This window comes from Antechinus flavipes, chromosome 2 (assembly GCF_016432865.1).
Source record: "Antechinus flavipes isolate AdamAnt ecotype Samford, QLD, Australia chromosome 2, AdamAnt_v2, whole genome shotgun sequence".
Classification (NCBI taxonomy): Eukaryota; Metazoa; Chordata; class Mammalia; order Dasyuromorphia; family Dasyuridae; genus Antechinus; species Antechinus flavipes.
Window position 1 is genome coordinate 602634195 of NC_067399.1, and position 21963 is coordinate 602656157.

The 21963-nt window shown below is 33.7% G+C and overlaps 1 protein-coding gene across 8 annotated transcripts in view; it reads right to left on the minus strand.

Moving 5' to 3' along the window:
- Nucleotides 1-285: 285 nt before the first annotated feature.
- Nucleotides 286-21963, minus strand: part of ATE1 (arginyltransferase 1) — a 185411-nt gene continuing 163733 nt past the window's right edge. For all 8 annotated transcript variants that reach the window (XM_051981569.1, XM_051981568.1, XM_051981567.1 and 5 more), the window contains one exon: nt 286-3404. In XM_051981569.1, the coding sequence (XP_051837529.1) occupies nt 3226-3404 (179 nt within the window). In that variant the 3' untranslated portion in view covers nt 286-3225. The remainder of the gene's footprint in view (nt 3405-21963) is intronic.

Consider the following 21963-nt stretch of genomic DNA (forward strand, 5'->3'; position numbering starts at 1 on the left):
TCAAATCGTTCAGAGGCAAATTCAAAAAGACTCCAGTGAATTCCTTCCTCCATCATCTTGGCACTGAAAATCCCAAATTTTCATTTATGTTTTTTGCTTAATAATTGTTATATTTTACTCTGTTCTTGAATTAGGCAAAATATTTGGACAATTTATATCATTAGAAAATAAATATTCATGTAATGCTATTTCCTGACTTCAGTGTCCTCAATGTAGATGGCATGTACTTAGGAAAAAACCATGAAAATTTGTCACATAAGTTCTTATTGATGACTGTAGCCACAGTAGATAGAAATAGCTTTATTTTTTCCCACTTAAGTTTCATCAAGTAGAGTATTCAAAAAGCATTTACAAAAGCAATAAATTCACAACATGTAGTTCTCATTTTACATTCAATGAAAATGAATACACTTAAGTAACTACTAATTAAAAGAGCATTTTCCAATTATTACTATTACTTTTTCCTTTTTTCATTTCGAGATGACATTAGTTACTTTTAGTTACCTGGAAATTATAGTCACTTTCTTCTTTATTTATACTAAAATAATCCACTGCCTAAAAATCAAACCTTAATGTTATTCAGATAGTCTGAATAGCCCATTTAAGTCATATATTCTACATTAAACATAATACATGCACTTGGTATTATATCAAAATAATTTTTAAAAATAGACTAAATAAAAAAATAAAAATAGACTAAACAGTGTTGAAGACTCTTACATTTAGAATAATAATTCCTCACTTAAATAACTGAAGCCAAGATATAGGCATTAGAACTTAACCTCAATGTTTTAAAGTGATAAAAAACAAAATTAACATTTTTAAGATAATGAAAAGTTTAAAAAGCTGAAATAAAATGACAATGAAAGGGTAGACATATCCTAAAACTCTGTCCATGACATGAAAGTATAAATTTATTCATTATCTGAAAGGGTCAGTAGTACAGTCATAGTTTCAGAATTGTAAAATTAAATATTATGACTTTTTTTTTAATTAATTCTTGTGATGCCCTTTAAATCACAACTAACAAAATAGTAAGTCTTTTTTATTTTTTTAACAGAATGGATTGCTAACCTCAAAATTCAAATACCTCTTTTTTGGGTTCCCTTTTCTCCAACATAACCCTCTTCGTTGTAGCAAGCTTTGGGATAAAAAGAACAAAACTTCCTTTTGAAAAAAAAATTATCATTCAAGTTAATTTTAAAGAGAAGACCTTATGAAAATAGCCTTTGGATAAGTGAATCCCAGATCCAAATTGTTTTGGATTCTCTAAAACTAGATTCAAGGAATCTATGTAATATGGACCAATGCTAGAAATTATGTTTTCTGCAGGAAAGAATCCCCTTAAGAAAGAATGTTGCTTATTTTACGTTTTTTGTCTTAAGCTTCATGTGTTCTTTCTAAATATTATATGATAAAATGTTATTATGAAATCATGTGGAATTTTTTCTTTTTTAACAGAAAACACTTAAGACATTTGTACAAAAGTTGTCATTCAAAGTAGATATCTCCAGAGATCATTTCAAAAATGATGATACTGCTAAAAATATTTTTAGAACTTATTTTTAGGAACTTCTGTTAAAATTAGTTTATGTCTAAACCAAGCAAGAAATCAGCTTCATTACTTAAAAACAGCCACACTTTATTTATAACCAAAAAGCATATTAGTACTTAACCACTACTGTGGGTAATCAAAACAATGTATTACAATCAGTGAAATAAACTGCCCAAAGAAGAGCCCTCAAATGCTTTATGCAAGGGAAGTATTACTGAAAGACGTATGTAGCCTCCCAAAGTGGGGGTAGCTTTGATGGAAAAAAAAAAAAAAAAAGAGTCTCACATTGCTTTGGATCAAATTAAAAGCGTTCTTAGTTATGACATTTCAATATTGTATATGTCTTAGACAAAAGTCTAAATCCAATGCACAGTATATTTTTCCTATCAGGCTTCTGAGTTTCAAACTCCTAGTTTTGTTCAGAAAGCACAAAGAAACATTACAAGGGAGCCAGGAGTCACAAAACTATAGTAAAAATAGTAGCTGGCTGCTTGTTTGGGAAAAGGAGGAGCTATGCTCCCAGCGTTTCATCAAAAGAACATTCTGAATTTTTTTTACTATTAAACCCAGTAACATTTAAGATTAATCTTGGTCTTCCTCCTGAGCTGAAGTAGGAAAGTCCCCCTCCACACAAAAAAGGATGGGTGCTCTGTCTTCCTAAATAATACAAGTCATACAAGTAAGTTTATAACAAGAGACATTTAAAAAAAAAAATACTAACAGACTATTACAATAGAACAATAACTACACATTCTAAAAAGTTACAAATTAATTCTATGACAAGGAAATGGACAGAAGGCACTCTTACATAAGAATGATGACCTTCGGATTTTTGTCTCATTAAATATTATTCTTTAGTAAAGCTAGAAAGATGGGTAGATAATAGTTAATTTACATCAGTAATTCAAGTCAGATGTCATATTCTAAGGAGAGAACCAATGTGAAATTTTTGCCTTAACCTTTGACTTTTATAGAATTTATGTCATGAGAAATGCTAGTTTTTTAAAAACCCATCTTTCAAGATTATGGCAACTTCAGCAGATAATATGTTTAAAATAAAAATATCTAATGTTGTTTTTAACAGCACTATCCAGCTTCATTACATAAAGATATCCTGTGATGTATAACCTATATGGAAATTAGTAACATATACATATATTCTTCAGAAAGACAAGGCTGTTAATACTAAGTAATACCTTACTTTTCAAATGTGCCTCTTGGAAACTTTTTTTTACTGAAACTAATGTCTTTTAATTCAGCTGAAGCAAATAAGTTTGCTTAAATTTTGCTAAAAGAAAAATCAAAACACATGTATGATTTGAATCACTTAAATGCACCTTAATAATAATTTTATTTACCATCAAGAATCAACAGATGACATGTCTTATATAGCTTGAATTAAAAAAAAATCCCCAATTTTCCAAAATTTCAAGTATAAGACTAAATACCTAAACATATTTTTTAAATCTCTCTATATATTACATACTTCACAAACATTTCACTTTAAATATTTTAAGAGTTATATAAATAAGATGCAATTTGATGGTTACAATATTATCCTGTGGATCTATTAACACAGTAGTGTGTTAATCATAGCAAAATGGAGTGTAATCATTGTAGTACCCTAGGATGAGAGTGGAATATTAATTTTTTAATAATTCTTTTTTTTTTCAGCTTCTAAACAGTAACATCCTTTCTGAACAGGTCTGTCCCACCAAGTCTGCATACTGTTGAACGATGGCTTCATCACTTGGTCCTTTCTGTCGTTTTTTATATATGTTGTAAGGCATAATTGTTCTCTTGTAAAGTACCCGTAATCGGTCAAGCTCTTTAATTCGTTCTTCATCAACTGTAATCAAATAAAACAATCCAAAAATTGTATATTAAACTACTGTTCTTAGTTTTTATTCAACAAAAAAACTGAACTGGAATCTCCAAAGAAAAGACATTTAAAGTTTAAAACTAGCCTATCCTGAAATGATTATATGTTTTGGAATAGCAACATTAATGAGATTCATTACAATGTTAAACAACTTAGTCTTACAAATATTTACACAAAAGGATGCTCTAAATGCCTATATCAAAGCAATTTCCTTCATTACAATATAATTTTCATATTAAAGGTCAAATGATTCAGAGTTAATGCTCCAGATACCTCTTAAGAATGGATAAATTCATTTATGTGATATGAATCACCTAAAGCAAAATATTAATATCAAAATGGCAATCCCCCCAACAGGGTTCTGGTACTGCATCCAGGGAATGTCTAGCACTTTTATTAATTTAAAAGATGATAGGATAGGTAATTCTTCTATTTTAAAAATTAACACATAAAACAGTCTAAAGTCAAATACAAATGATTTGGGAGTTATGTGTGCAATTTTATTTGAATTGCTATCATTTCAAGCAGCCAACTCCCTTCATTAACCTTGTATTTTAATCTAATGTATAAAGATCAAGGGTTACTACTGCTTCATGTTGACACTATGCTTGAACCTTAGAAATTACAAACAAGGGTTTTATTAGCCACATTCTGAACAAAGAATGATCTAGGCTAAAAGTTAAGAAATATTTAGTAATCATGGTCACCCACAACATAATTTAGTGACACTTTTAGTAATTAGATTTCTTGAATTTTACTCGAATTTTTCCATATTTTTAAAGATATCCATGCTTTCAATGTGATTCCATATACCTATACTCTAATCCCCTCAATGTATCCTGCCAAAACATTCATTACTGACTGCCTGGAAATGTGGTCATTCTCATATTCGTATGGTTCTTTCACTCTGGCAGCCAACTTTAAGATAAACTTTAAAAGGCTTAGTTTCTTTCTTTCTTTTTTAAATGTGTTTTTATTTATTTTTTCTAAATTTTTTATTAAAGCTTTTTATTTTCAAAACATATGCATGGATAATTTTTCAATGTTGGCCCTTACATAGCCTTGTGTTCCAATTTCCCCCTTCTTCCCCCTCACCCCTTCCCCTAAATGGCAATCCAAAATATGTTATACATGTTAAAATATATGTTAAATCCAATATATGTAAATATGGTTATACCATTATCTTGCTGCACAAGAAAAATCAGATCAAAAAGAAAAGGAGTAAGAAAACAAAATGCAAGCAAATAACAAAAAAAGAGTGAAAATGTTGTATTGTGATCCACACTCAGTTCCCAGAGTTCTCTCTCTGGGTGTAGATGGCTTTCTTTGTTACAAGATCATTGGAACTGATATGAATCATCTCATTGTTGGAAAGAGCCATGTCTATCAGAATTGATCATCACACAATGTTGCTGTTCCTGTGTACAATGTTCTCTTGCTTCCGCTCACTTCACTTAGCATCAATTCATGTAAGTCTCTCCAGGCCTCTCTGAAATCATCCTGCTGGTCACTTCTTACAGAAAAATAATATTCTATAACATTCATATATCATAACTTATTCAGCCATTCTCTAATTGATGGGCTTTTACACAGTTTCTAGTTTCTTGACACTACAAAAAGGGCTGCCACAAACATTTTTGCACATGTGGGTCCCTTTCCTAGGGACCTAGTTTCAACCCTCAATGTTGACCCTCTATGTTGAAAGGTCTACTTTGATGTAGAGGGAAGAAAGGATAAGGGAAGGATTCTTGAGGTTGGATTGATTAAATAATAGGAGGGGAAGGGGAGTTCTATTTCTTTAAAGTTGGATAATATCTTCCTTCATAAGTTATAGTTCCAGATTTTTCTAATTCCATCTATTCACCATTTCCTATACTATACCAATATGTCAACCTTATACTGTTCTAGTTATTTAAACAGTCTAAAAGAATATTCAAATGGCTGTTACATATATAATTTTCCTACATTTCTCTTTTGATTAAATCTATTTTAGTTTTAAATTTGAAATCATGATTAATACCCCTGCTTTTTAAAACATAATTCTACTCCTGATCTTTATTTTTTGCCTGTGTCTCTTATTTCCCATCCTTCCTGACTCCCCTTGCCCTCCTATTATTTGATCAATCCACCCTCAAGAATCTCTCCCTTACCCTGTCTCCTCCCCTCCCTAATTCTTGAATTTAGAAGACTTCTGTACCTTCTAGATATGTATGTATTGTTCCCTTTCTAACTCATTCCCATTGAGAGCAGAATTTCAGAACTACTAGCCCTGGTGCCCCATATACTTCCTCTGTGTCAGTTGTTTTTTTGTTTTTTTAAAAGATAAAACTTTTATTAAGTGACAAGGCAAAAGCAAGAATAATCAGAAAATGTATTCAGTAGAAGACAAAAGCATGCATAATTATGTCAGTTCTTTTTTTTTTGCACCTCACTTGTATAAGAATTACTTTTTTTGACATGATTTTGCTTTTTAGATTCAGCTCTACCCCAATATTTCTTTCAAACTACCTAATTATCAATGACAGTCTTAGACATATGGTTTACATTTCCACATATAAAAATTAGTTTGTCCTTACTGAATCTCTTGCAATTTTGACACAAATTACTGAATTTGTTAAGTTAATAATGAGTTCAATTAATGATCATGTTAATAATGTGAGTTTTTGGGGCAGCTAGGTGGCGCAGTGTAGAGCCAGAACTCCGGAGAAGTATACCTGAAACAAGGTGTTAATAACTCAGTGGAACTGATGAGACAATGGTTATCTGGTTTACACATATTTAGTACTTAGTATGGTGATGTAATAGTTCTACAGTTGATGTAATTATAACAGTGTATTTAAAATGAGGACAAAGTCAGCCAGAGAGACTCCATCTTTGATCAGCCTTGTGGTGACGCTCCTGCCTCTTGCACTATGGGAGAGACTGGTTCAGATTGGGAGACTGAAGGAGACAAAGACTTTGGACTTTATTCCTGACTATTCTGATTATTCTGCTGAGACCAAGGCTGGCCCCAAAGCCCTCCAGAAAGCTAGCCCAGACATTACAGTACAGTGGACAGCACCAGCCCTGAAGCCAGGAGGACTTGAGTTTAAATCTCACCTCAGACACTTAACACTTCCTTGCTGTGTGACCCAGGGTAAATCACTTAACCCCAATTGCCTCAGCAAAAAAAAAAAAAAAAAAAAAAAAAAAAAAAGTGAGTTCTTCCTCCCAAAGTTCAGAAGGTGAAATATAATAGGGATGAAATGTACAATGTTATACTTTTAGGTTAAAAACAATCAACTGTTCAAGGACAGAGAATTAGGAAAATGTGGCTTGAAAGCAGTTCAAGCACAAAACACATACAGGACTTGGGTATATGGAAGATTCAATGAGAACAGTATGAAATGGCAAACTAAGAAAAGGTAAAGAAAATTTCGGCACCAAAAAAGGTAATAGGCTTAGAATGAGGGAGGCATTTCACAGCATTCTGTTACTAGTAAACTACATCTGGATAATTATATTAGTACTAGACACCAATTTAGGAAAGACTGGAATACCATAAACTAGAATACCATCAGGTATTAATTATTAGGACAATGAATGAATTTCTCTTGCAATATAACCTGCCATGAGTTGTATTGTATTGTTGATAGTAACTTGAAAAGTTACTATCAATAGTCTAGGACCCTGAAGGAGGACTTTACACAGACTAGTGATTTGCTTCCCTCAATGGACCACTCTCCAAAAATTCCTCTGCACAGACTCATTCTCTCACTGGCTAGCATGATTCTTACCTTTTAAACTCTGCCTATTCCAAATATTCTGAATCCTCAGCTCTCCATACTCAATTCTCCAGATTTACTTCAGCTATTTCCCAATAATATCCTACTCTAGAACTGCCCATCTCTCTTCCCCAGAAATGCCTAATCCAAAAAGAAAAACAAAAAAATTTATTTCTCCTTAAACCTTTTCCTTTCTTATTCATCTTTTGTACTCTTTGAAATCTGGCTCCCTCCTAACACTGCTCCCTCCTTTCCAGGATAGTTTTCACTTTTATTTGTATCCCCATTTTTAGGGAGTTGGATCATATTTATTGCTCCCCATTATCAAAGCTACCCTCCTCCCCCTATCACTATCTCTCAATATGATTTTCTCCTTTGTAGGCACTAGGAAAGGAAAGACTTGAAGATAAGTGAGAAAGTGAAAATGACAGAAAAGTCAATTTGTTGTAGGAGACAGGGTGAAATGGGATCATTTGTATAAATAAAGGCGTTTGCCTCAGTAAGAAGTAGGGTTACCTCTTCATGTGATACAATGGTGAACAAGGAGATAAAAGCAACAGAAGATATCTGACTGATATGAAGAGGAAGCTCACAGTGAATAGGAGGGCAAAGTTCTCAGCTCTATAGGTGGACAAAGAGAAGCTACAGGGGGCTTGAGGAAATAAAAAGAGCCACTATGAAGAATGAGATAATGGAGATGTAGGATTTATCTCATAGCAGAGTTCAGCTGAGGTTGTATAACATAAATCTTTTGGGATCTACTCAGAATGATGGTGTCATTTTTTCTACCTTCATTTGGTGCCACATATGTGTAAGTAAGTAAAGCAGCAGATGATAGAAATAATGCAAAACTAAGACACAATCATGAACATGGAGGTGGTGCACTTGTGGATGGTGGCAAAATCAAGAATATAACTATTTCTATGTGGATATGAGGTGGAATGGAAGAGTGGGTTATAAGAACATTAAGAAACTGAGTGAGTAGGTTATCTGAGGGAGAGTCAATATTATACGCTGAATTCCCCAAGTATAAGTGAAGGTGTTGGAGAAGAGAAAGATTATGAGCAAGGTACTAAACTTATGGAGGAAGGAAGGGGAGTGTCCTGGAGATCTGCAGACAGTAGTACTAGGATTTTAACTGAATAGATGTGGACCTCTAAGGAGAAATATGCTGAATGATTATTATGGGCTACAACTCTGAACATGAAACAAGGTGTTAAGTCAGTGGAATTGATAAAGACAATGGTAGTTCAGTACATATACTACTAAGTACTTAACATGATTCTACAATTCACACCTATAAGAGCATATAAGCTTGGACAAGAAGGGAAGCAATAAACTAAGAAAATATTTTTACAGTCAAAGATTCTGATAAAGACCTCATTTCCAAAATATATACAGAATTTACTCTAATTTATAAGAAATCAAGCCATTCTCCAATTGATAAATGGTCAAAAGATAGGAACAGACAATTCTCAGATGAAGAAATTGAAATTATTTCTAGCCATATGAAAAGATGCTCCAAGTCATTATTAAACAGAGAAATGCAAATTAGGACAACTCTGAGATACCACTACATACCTGTCAGATTGGCTAGAATGACAGGGAAAGATAATGCAGAATGTTGGAGGGGATGTGGGAAAACTGGGACACTGATACATTGTTGGTGAAATTGTGAATACATCCAGCCATTCTGGAGAGCAATTTGCAACTATGTTCAAAAAGTTATCAAACTGTGTATACTGAACTTATGTCCCAAAGAGATTTTAAAGAAGGGAAAGGGACAGGTATGTGCAAGAATGTTTGTGACAGTCCTCTTTGTAATGGTCAGAAACTGGAAACTGAGTGGATGCCCATCAATTGGAGAATGGCTGAATAAATTGTGATATATGAATATTATTGTTCTGTAAGAAATGACTACCAGGATGATTTCAGAAAGGCCTGGAGAGACTTGCACGAACTGATGCTAAGTGAAATGAGCAGGACCAGGAGATCATTAAATACTTCAACAACAATACTATGTGATGATCAATTCTGACGGATGTAGCCCTCTTCAACAATGAGATGAACTAAATCAATTCCAATAGAGCAGTAATAAACTGAACCAGCTAGCTACACCCAGCAAAAGAACTCTGGGAGATGACTATGAACTACTACATAAAATTCCCAATCCCTCTATTTTTGTTCACCTTCATTTCTGATGAACTTCACAGGCTACTTGTACACTATTTCAAAGTCCAATTCTTTTTGTACAGCAAAATAACTGTCTGGACATATATACATATATTGCATTTAACTTATACTTCAACATATTTAACATGTATTGGTCAATCTTCTATGTGGGGGAGGGGGTGGGGGAAAGAAGGGGAAAAGGGGTAACCAAAAGGTTTTGCAATTGTCAATGCTGAAAAATTATCCATCACATATCTTGTAAATAAAAAGCTACAATTTTTTAAAAAATCTAACCTATGGGAAAAGAAATTTGCCCAAGGTTACTTTAGAATAGAAATCAGAGCAATTAACCAATTTTAATTTTGATAATTGAAAATTATTGAAAATTCATGAATCCAGTGACATAAAATTTGTAAGGTGATGAGCCAGTAGTAGACTGGGAGGAAAGGGGCATATTTGTTCTAAAATGCATAATTCACAGCCTAATTTCATATATCCATGTCAGACAATTTTTTAGTGATCCCATAATGATTCTCTGATCAACCATACTGTTATATACAGTTCACATTTTGCTAGGAGTCTGAAAGACTCTTGAAAAAGACACCAGTTCAGAATATCATCAGGATTTATGGTATGTTAAGATTAAAGGTTAATCCCATTTTCAACTTTTTTTAAAAAGCACAGAGAAAGCTCTAAAAATAGATTATTTTGCTTTTTCTGATGTTAGCTTCAGTTTCTTAAAATAAAAGCCAAAAGCAAGTTTATATTATTATCTCTCATGCTTTAAATAAACATGTCATCCCCTTTCATTCCATTTCAACCAAAATTCGGGTAGACAATTTGATCAATTTCTTACAAATCAAAAAATTGCCATGGGAAATAAACTGTGTATCACAGGTGATCCAAACTCAAAGATTCTAAAAAATCAAAGCTTCACTTCTTCTTAAGGGAACTTAACTCATTTGTTATTCAAAAGACTTTATAAAGGTAAACCATGGTGGGCAATCCTGTGCCAATATCTCCCATGTCTCACAACCCTTTTCAATCTAACTTTTTACCCAATTATTCTACTGAAAATGTTCTATTCCACCTTACCCATTGAGATGTTAATTGCCAAATCTGATCATCTTTTTCTCAGTCCTAATCCTTCTTAATCACTCTCTGATGCATTTGATTTTGATTCTCATGCCCATTTGATTTTGATTCTCATGATCAACAGCTCCTCAATACCATTCTCTCTCTCTCTTTTTGGTGATACTATTCTTTCTTGATTCTATTCCTATCTGTTTGTTGCTTCAGGGTCTCCTTTCATATCTCATCACCTATATATCATGACCTCTTCTCCTTAATGTTTCCTTAAGGTTCTGTCCTGGGTTCTCCTCTCCTCCAAATTCTTAACATTCTTTTATGTCAGGAATCCCTTTGAAAGTCTGGAAAAGCCTAAGAACTCTTTCTCAAAATAGTGTTTTTAAATGTATAAAACAAAATATAAAGTATTACAAAAGAAACCAATTATATTGAAATAATTATTCGTCCATCTATTTTTTTTTTAATTCAAAAAGCCCAAGTTAAAAATCTCTGTTCTGTGCTCAGTCACACCTCATGAGTTTCCACAGGTTTGACTATTACCTGTATGCAGACAACTTCCACATCTACATATCCAGCCTCTAGCCTCTCCTGAGTTGCAGTCCCACATCTCCAACTGCATATATTTCAGCCTAGATGTCCCAGAGGATGTCCCACCTAACACTAAACGCATTAGTTTCCTCTAAGCCCTTTCCTCTACCAAATTTCCCTATTTTTGTCACAGGCATTATCAGTCTTCTACTGTCTCATTAGACGCCAAATTTTGCCATATATGCACCTTCATAACAATGATCACATCGAAGTCTTCCTTCACACTCAACTACTATTGTTTAATTCTCACCCAGCATGCTACAACATTCTCCTATTTATTGGTCTCCTTTCAAGTCTCTCTTCATTCTAGACTTTTAGATACTAACAAACCAATTTTACTTTTATTCAGACTGATCATATATTACTACTCTACATTCATAATCGACCACAGTGACTTCGGTGAACTTTAGAATAAAATATAAAACTCCTTTGTTTAGCTTTTTAAAGACTTATACAGGTAGGTCCCAAACACCTTTTCAGCCTCTTTGATCATATTTTCCCTCCTATACTTTGAACTAGTCAAACTGCCTTTTTTTCCTGTTCTTTATCACAACACTCCATTTTCCATCTTTGGGCTTTTGAACTAGCCTTCTCTCAATCCTGAAATATATTCCCTCCTTATCTCTTAGCATTACATTTTTATATGTTCTTTTTGGCTCCCTAATTTGGCTGTAGGAACTGTTTCATTCTTTTGTACCTGTATCCTTAGCACCTATCACAGTGTTTAACATTCAGTGCACACAATAAATATTTCTTAGTTGAAAATAGGTGGCTTTGTTTTCTGTTCTCAGTTCAAGAAGTTCCTGTACTGACTCTACAGAAATAACCCATAACATTATCTAATTTAGCTTTTGTGGGACCACTATAATGGGAAAAATAAAATTTGTATTAGTTGGTAAAACTAAAGAACAAGTTTTTTTTTTTTTTTTTGAAAAACTTGCACATCACAAGGGAAAAAAAACTAATATTATTTGGTCATATGAATATACCCTGGCATCCCTTATGGTATTTATGTTCAATGTGACAATATTAAGTTTTAAAGAATAAATGCCATGCTATTACTATTAAACAAGAAACAAAAGAAATTGAGAACTACAATTTAGCTTAGTGAAATCATTACATTCAATACATAAAACAGTTGATTTTCAAGATTTTTAAATAACTTTGTTATTAAACACCCACAATTCAAAAGTCCTGTTTAATGCTGAAATATAAAAATCACACCCAAACTGATAAAAATCAAATGACTTGGTTTTATTTCTGCCTTGTCTGTCACCAGACGGTGCAATTCTATTGCTAATAAGCACTTTCTCTTACTTTGATGAATATGTATGATGCTTAGAATTATATATTTAGGTATTGCCACCTAAAAGTACTGCAACTTAAGAAGTAAATGAAAAGTAATATAGAACTATCAAGTGATAACCTTACCAATCTATGCTAAAAATTAGGATAATGAAATATAAATTACATTTACTAAAGACGCTAATACAAAAATTGCTCAAAAGGCAAATAATTGATAATGTAGTTAAACACAAATGTTAACTAAATACAAATGTTATATATATTTACTATTAATATTAGGAAAATTTCATGGCTAATTTTATATTGTGTGAAGGATCCTTTTTCTCTTTTTTCTCTCCCCTCCCATACTTCTCTCTGTTATTATTCCACTCTTTAAGCTCCATAAATTTACTACTACGCATAAACTATCACCAACTAACCGTGAGGCAAAACAATTCTTTTCCAGAAAACCTGGGCCAGTCAATGTACTTGCCATTTACATGACATTTACATTAATACTCATTCATTATACAATGGATTTGGCTTATAATTCAGACTGTGTTTTTGTATCCTACTCCAGGGAATTCAGCTCATGAAGTATCCAAACAAATCCACAAGCACTTGCTCTGAGATCACTAGACAGTGCAACAAGTACTTTCCATGGACTTTCCAGTCTGAAAGAGTTGACACTAGCTATGTAACCCTGGGCAAGTCAGTCTCCCTCAGTCTCAGTATGCTTATCTATAAAATGGAGATAATAATAACACCTCTCTCTCACAGGGTGTTATAAGGATCAAATGAGATGACCAATATACAGCACTCTGAATACCTTAAAATGTTGCTGCTGTTATATAGAATAACAGGTCTGTCTTACATAATAGATCTATTTGTACCTAGAAACTTCCTTCTGGCAAGTTTAGTAATAAGCACAATTCTACTTTTCTAGTCTCTTTTTTTGGTAGGATTGGATCTTTTGGTCATTAAGAAAAGTGGGTTATGAGGAAGGACAAATGTATTATAAACATAAAGACAGTAAAATGGTCTTTATAAATTCTCTAGGATTTAATTTTTAAAAGATGTGAAAAACTAATTAATGAGCTATGCTTGTCAAATATACTATGCATATAGCCCAGGGATTACCATAAATTTCTCAAGTTCAATACTCAATTATAAGTAAGTGCTTTAGTAATATAGAACAAATAGTACAGAACTACAAGTCACAAGATCTGAATTTCAGTCCAAGCTTCACTATGTGATAATCAAGGGATCTTGAGTTAAAATCACAACTATTCAAGTTATTTCATCTACAGAATAAATAATAATTTCAGATGAATTCTTGACAGTTGTGAAAATCAGATTACCTAATATTTATCAATTGTCTTTTTAAAACTGCAAAAAGATTAAATGCAATGTATTATTTTTGCAAGGGGGCGGGGAAATTAAGTCACTGATTCGTATTCGTATATTAAAAATAGACATATCTCCTTAGATTTCTTAAAGACCTTTTAACTTTGGGTCGTCTCTCTTTTAAAAAGATAAAAAAGAAAAAAAAGGTACAAATAGATGAGGATAAAAACTGAGGTAGAATACAAAAAAAAAAAAAAAAACTTTTTTTATCATAATGGGTTTCCATTTCAAACAATATGACCTCAAAAATACAACTTCCCCTTGTAATCTATCTTTTGTTAGCTATTTCTGTGATTTGTAATCTAGTAAAATAAAGGATGTTACTGTAAGATCACTGACTAATATCCTTATGTGGTCCCAGAAGCCTTCAGATAAGACTTTCCCCAGCAAGAAATATGAAACATTAAGTGGAACTGAAGAAGGTGCTAGAGATTTCTCAAACAGCATATTCTCCCCCTTACTCTACTCCCACTCCCACAGCACCCAGCTTCTTACATACTTAACTTTACCAACCTCTAAATTGGACAATATCTGTAGGGAACAAATAATCTTTAGGAAATCAACAATAAGCTTGTTAGATCAGAAAACCCCAACTGCAAACTGAACATATTAGATTAAGTCAAAATATAATCCCAAAATGATTTTCCCTCCACTGAAGATAATCTCAAAACTTGAAACTCCGACATTTTCAAATTATAGAACTCTGCCTAATTTACTTAACTGATAAAACAATGAACCTAGAATTCAGCATCAACACAGCTGAAAAAAAATTTAAAATTTAAAAGGAAAATGTACAGTAACTTAAGTTTCATTCAGTCTAGGATGAAAAAATGGCAAATTACTAACAATACAATTTAAATTACCCATTATACCACTCAGAATCAATGTTGAAGCCATAGCAATGGTCTGTTTAAAAAAAAAAAAAAAAAAGGCAATTCTCTATTGTAGAGGGCCACAGATTGCAGGGAAACTCTGGGTAAGGTTTAAGACCCTTCAGTCCAGAGGGAACCTGTTGAGAATGTCTGGTTTGGCTCCCCATCTCCCCTAAAGACTCTCACCCTTCCTGAGAAGTCAAGGAGGGTGTGATCACCTGTGTTCTACTTGAAGCAAGGGATATTTACAGTAAAGAGAGACATTTTCATATCAATAGCAGGATGTTTATAGTTAGCATTTGCGCAGTACACTGTGGTGATGTACTGCTACTATAGTTAGCACTTGCTCAGCATGATGTAGCAATGTAATGGTTCTCTAGTTGGCACATGCTCAGTGTGGTGTAGTAATGTAATCATATTAAGATATTTAGGGGCTGAAAGGACTGGAAATAAACAGACTCCATCTTTGACCATGCTCATGGCTTTCCTGCCTTCTTTCACTTCTTCACTAAGACCAAAGACTTGGGCTGATCCCAAGATCCTACAGAGAGCTAGTCCCAGACAATATATATTGGCACCCCAGAGTAGGGGATCTAAAAAGCACATTACACCCTATAACTGGCAACTTGTGAAGATGTCGTCAAAGAAAATAACTTGTACAGGATTCATAAAGAATGCATTACAAACCTTTGTCATTTGGATTTAAAAGCAATATTTCAAGCCAAAATAATGAACTGATTGATTGTTCAATGATTTAAAACATTCTAAAACCAGTAATATGGTCCATTACTGCCCTGACATACCAGAGTCTTAGCAAATGAAAATTACTCTGTTTCAGATTTAAAGTGGGTAAATAAAAAAGAAACAGAAACAAAATCTATTTTAGACTTCACGGTAATAGTAGTATCTTTATGTACATTATATTTTCCAAAATATTTATCACATATCTCCTTTTTCATTAAAAATAATCCTAATCATATTTTATCTTCATTTACAGAAGAAACAGTTCAGAGTCAGAGTAAGTAGTGGTACAATGTATCTATCTCCTAAACACTAAAAATTATCATTGTTCTTTTTCCAACTTGCACTAACCAGTACATCTGATTAATATCTTTCAGCATTAAAATGAGCCTTCTTTTACTTTCATTTAAATTTTATTTATTTTTCAATTTCTAAGGTGATCAGGTCTATACAAATGATGAGTGAAATAGCAACACAAGACAAGTATTTATAATGTCTTAGGAAATGAAATATAGAATTTAAAAACAATTGAAATTTTAAAATTATGGCAGAATAGTATAATATGTAATAATAATTATTATTGTTATTATAGCTAGCATTTATATCACACCTATTATATATTTTTAGGCATTTCAGCTGTACATTGATAGTTTCTTGACTTTTACATTTTTTTGTTTTTATTTTTAGACATTATCAAACCTATACATGGCTATAGTAAATGCATTGAAAGGTAAAGTACTGAACTACATTAGAAAGATATTATATACATTAAAATTTTGTTAAGATCTACCGATGTTTCTATAATAATACTTATATTTATATAGTGCCTTAAAATTCACAAAGCTCTTTATGTACAATAATTCCGTGAGGTAAATAGTATACATATTATTACTATCTCTACCTTATAAATTTTAAGTAAATATTGAAAATATCATAAATATTTTACCAATGTTTTCAAGGCATATTTTTAATAAGAATAGCAAATTACAACTTGAATTCTTTCAAACTATTCATTAAACATTGGTATACAATCACAGTCAAATGAACACATTTAAAATTGTGTTGGCTAACACACACTTCACTAGTAAAAGCACTGTTTTTGTTTCTTTTAATTAAAGCCAGGAAAAACAAGTCACAAAAGGAAATACAGTAAAATATCCAGGATGTGCTAGCTAAGCCAATTCTTTGCTGCTCAGTTACTCCAGCAGAAAAGAAGTTGACAATCTTTGAAATCAGTATTCAAATGTAAAATATATTCAACCCTCAATTTTTACAAGACTTCACTGTTTCAAAAATGAAGATCAAAGAAGATATAGCACTGTAGGCAGAACGTAAAATCAAAGTGTGTGCAGGTGAATTTGTCCACATACCAGAGAGTCAAAAACTGCTTAGCTCTAAGCCTAAAGGTGTATCTTTTCTTTCTGACTTGGAAATCAAACTTTAGAACTTGACAGATTAAACATTTTGACAAATATAGTCATAATTGGATAATAAAACTGACTTGCTTTTAATAAGTCATTGTACTTTAAGTTCTATTATTTTAATAGTCAAAATGAATGGGAGATGTGGAAGATATTTCCTGCACAGCACATAAAGAATTTTAAGCTTACTGTAATTGGCAGTAATGTGAACAAAAGACTTTACACTTTCCCTATTCAAAAAGATTTTAAATAAACAAATGTATAAAACAATCTATACTACATGAAAACTTGAGCCTTTTAAAATAAACCTGAACGTCTACTATACCTACAGAGCATGGTTTAATTTTGTAAAGTATTCTATAGGAAATATTTAACAGAGACAGCTATGTACCCACTGCAAACTGATGGTATGAGAGGAACACTGAACCACAAAAATAGAAGCACATCAACCCTCAGAAAAGGTTGGAGCCAAGAAGCCAAAGTTTTATGGAAATACTTCTTTTGCACCATAAGCAATGAGTTTCCATATGATGGATTAATTTTAATCTGTTAGTTTAATTGGTCATGTGCAATGCCTACAATATATATCCACACAATATACTTTAATTTTTACAAAGCCCTTTTCTCACAACTACACTGTGAAGCACATAGCTTTAAGTTTCAATATGACTTTTTTACAGATGTGGAAACTGAGGTTCCTGTAAGTTAATTTCCCAGAGTCATAGTTTCTGAGGCGTAATTTGAATTCAGTTCTCCTGACTCTACCTCTACTACCTCTTTTTTGGTTTTAAAAACTATGTTGTTACAGATTTGATTCACATTTAGGATATGGCAAAATATTGTTACTTTATTTTAAAATACAAATTACATTGATCTGAAAAGTATCAGTTATTAACCTAGGAGGAGTGGGATACTAGGACTTAGTCACCTGCCTCTTCCTCCTCCTGGTTAAATGATATGCTGGGCTTTGATCAGTCTTGTTACTTAGGCAAGATAATAAGAAATTTATAATGTATTATTTACATCTAAATTATGCTGAGTAAATCCTCTTATGAAAAAAAAAAATAATTTAAAAAACAGAAATTCATAAAATTCCAGATAAACACTGAAAAAGTACAGAAAACAGCATGCTGGCCTATAGAGGGCTGAAACTATTGAATCGATGCATTGAGGTCAGAACTGGCAAGCAGTTGAGGCTAACTACTGATTGGACAATACTCTATGGGCATATGCTTAGAAAATGGTCCTTCCCATTATCCTGTGCTGGCTCAATGATTGGTGCATACAGAGGATTGTAGGAGAGACTAGGAGATGGAGTAGGACTAGCCAGAGTAACTCTTGGGCGATAGACAAGGGAGAAAGCGGTTGCGGAGATTCTGCTTCCATCCTGTTCAATCCTGCATCTAAAGACCTAGAATAAAGACTTTTGCTTATCCTGACTCTGGCTGATTCTGGGGTGACCTGGGGTGCAAGCACGGTCCTCACACTGACCCATCTTTTTTAAAATTATTGATAATACTTTTGGAGGTAGCAAAAAATAAATAGGTGTTCCTCAATTGAGGAGTAGCTAAAAATAAAAGCAGTATAATAGAATATTATTATCAGTATGAAATGATAAATTCTACAAACAGAAAAATTTGCTCGAATTGATACAGAATGAAATCATGTCTACACAAGGGAGAGGTTCCATCTCTATGTAACATCATTACTACTTACTGACTAAATTAAAGATCATTAAAAGGAAGTCAGCTCAGAGTGATCCTGGAGAACCTATAATGAAACATCTATCATTCCTCTCAACAAAAGTGGAGGGTTATTAAGGGAAAATGTTGTACACATTGTTGAACAGGTTTGGGTATTTTAGTTCATTGGGTGTCATTAGCTCTGTGCAAGAAGAGAGGATTCATAAGGAGAATAGCAGAGAGTGGGTAAAATGACTATTAAAATAAAAGGTATTAGCAAAGAGATGGCAGGGGAATGAAGTAAAGTATGGCTGAGGCTATCTTATTAGAACAGGCAGTATAAGACCTTCAGCCAAACTGATCAGTTTCAAATTAAAAGTTCATAGGCAAAAAAGACAATTTTACTAAAGAGCAAGCTAAGAGAAAACTACCTCGACTGAGAAATTTAATTTTCTTTAAGAGAAATTCACCAATATTCTAATGTGATTATTTTGTGCCCTTATACTCTGGCTCTATAGACATGTGATTTAACTAAATTATGGAATGCAACAGAGTATGTTTTTGTACTTCCCATCTTTGGTGGGCAATCAGCTGTTACCAGTACAACATAGTATTTTGGAATAGTTTTCTAATATTTGATAAAGTTTAAGAATGCTGTCAAAGTATAATTTCCATTCTTTCCCTTGTCAGTCACACCCTTATTTTCATATGGCAGTTTACTTTTTATTAACATAGTATTACATTATTATTACTATTATGTATATTTCATAGGGAAGGAATAAATCAATTCAGTCTAACTGAATTCTATCGCAAATATCAGCTAGGAAAATCTAATTTTTACAAGAACAGTCAACCCTACTCCAGATCCTGTATAAGGAAAACATTGTGATAATACTATCATGTAAAAGAATACACTAGTAAAATAAACAATCTTGCTATGACAAAGCCACTCAAGTTTTGTTGTTTTTTTTTTTTTGACAGAAAGATAAAAGTAGAAATTTATGAAAGTGGAACTAAGCAGTTCTTAAATACTTTCTGTTGAGTATATTCTTAGACTGAAGTTGAAAAAAAAGATTTAGAAATACTTAGAATACGGATTATTTCTGAGGACCTTATAAAGTATATTTTATCCTGTTCAAAATATCAAATGCTCTATTTAAAACACACTATTCCCAAATAGTACTCTTAAGTACTACTTCATCCTGGCATCCTTTCCACAGGGTGAAGAGGAAAAAATTCTCAAGTAGGAAGCAGGATGGAGATGTGGGTTTAAATCACAACACTGACATTTAGTTATGGTGAGGTCCCAAGACACTTGGTGGGTTGCAGAGAATGCTTCAAGTACTGATAAGGAGGAGAGACAATAGCTAGAAATGGACAGATAAAATGAGAGTTCTTTGATGATGAGAGACAAAATTGAGTACTGGTTAGTTGTTGTCCTTCATTATCAAAGAGGACCAAAAGGACATCACTATGTTAGAGTCGAGTTACTTTTGCTGATCAGTTCAACATGAGCTCAGAATGCTCTGCCACAGATTGGGGATAAATGGTCCATATGAATACTTGGGATGGCTTCTGTAACTTTGCACATCTCCCATTTTTTCTGAGCTACTGCCATTCTGCTTTGCTCACAGAACTCAGCAACTTCTTTTGTAGAGGGCTGCAGATAGTGGGGGAACTCTGGGTAAGGTATAAGACCCTTAAGCCAGAGGGAACTTGCTGACAATGTCTGGTTTGGCTCCTTATCTCCCCTAAGAACTCTCACCATTCCTGAGAAGTCAAGGGGGGTGTGACCATTCTGTGTTCTACTTGAAGCAAGGGATACTTAGAGTAAGAGGCATTTACATGTCAATAGCAGGATACTTATAGTTAGCACTTGCACAGTGTGCTGTGGTGATGTAGTGGTTCTCTAGTTGGCGCATGCTTAGTGTGCTGTAATGATATAATCATACTAAGATATTTAAGGGCTGAGAGGTTTAGAAATAAATGGACTCTATCTTTGACCATCCTCATGGGTCTCCTGTCTTCTTCACTCCTCCACTAAGACCAAGGACTTGGGCTGATCCGAGATCTTCAGAGAGCTAATTTGGATGGTATATTTTGGCATGCCAGCATGGGGGCTCTAGAAAGCACACTACATTTTGGCACCTAAATGTGGGGCTCTAGATGTGAAGCTTGAGATGTGAGATCTTACATTCAGCAGCTCAACTGACATGATGGGCAAGTTCAGTGGAGAAGTCCCCGGGACCAGAAATAGGGTGAGTATAAAAATAGGCAAGCAGAAGGGCTAAATTAGTTATTTTCATTTTTCAGCAGAAATGGAACAAATAATTAAGAAAAGAACCTCCCCCCATCCCAAAGAAAGTATGAAGCATGCATGAATTAGGTTAATAGAGAAGCAAGGTTTCTTGTAACTCAGAAGCAGAACACTGGCTCTTCTCTTTGGTTCTCTAAGGAAGAAAAATTAGAGCCAGAAATGTGGAAAATAGTGGTAGAACAACTAATTGGATATAAAAAGCTATGGGTCCTCATTCAATTTCTGCAGAAACAATACTTATGTACAATATAATACAATTGGCTTTAAAGACTCCAACAAGTTTTAAAACAAGGAAAGATTTTAATGGGGACAGCCAGACAAGGAAGTATGAAGAGAAAAAGCAGGAGGGGGGATGGGACTGACTAGGTAGCTGGTAGGCATGAAGAGTTGGGCAGGAAAAGAGTTAAGTACCTTAAGAATAGTGCTGACTAGCTTAAAGAGTATGGTGCTTCCCACTTTCACAGCTCAGCTCCCCTTCTGTCTACACCCAAGCATGCATCCTTAGGGTATTCCCCCTTTCCTGAACCTCCTCCCTCAACTCCACTTTCATAGGTGGGAGGAGAAGGAGGAGTGGGAGGGGCAATGACACTATCAGTACTGCCAATGTTTTTGCCCACCCCTTATGTCGTCATTATAAGAGGCGGGGTTTGGTTCTAGGGCCCAGACAAAAAAAACACTTGGGGCATGATGGCAACTGCTGTTGCATCCAGAGACTTTAAAAGTTCAGTACTCTAACATGATCAGTCAGCCAAGAAGCAACCTGATGGGGGAAGGGAGGGATTGCAATTAGGGAGAATAGAGTTGTATGAGCTGGGACTATTGAGATATCCCCTGGAGAGCTGAATCCTGTTTCTGTCCAACTTATGGATCCCTTGCCTCCACTCATAGTCAGCTTGACCATTTCACCTTCTGAGAGTGCTTACAAAACCTTGTCTATCCATACACTGATTTGGGAAACTGGGCAATGTGTAGCTAAGATCCTAGTCCCTAATACAAGTAGACAATGTGTGGACCCAGGTGAAGATTATACAATTATTAGAGGTGCCAGCTGGCTCAGTCATTGGCCAAAGATACAGCAAACACCCATATGTTTGGCATAGGAGGATCACTAGTAGCTTTAATTAATGCTACCCTTTTGAGATGGAAATTTGAAGATAAGACAGGAGTTTTTACTCCTTTTGTAGTTAAA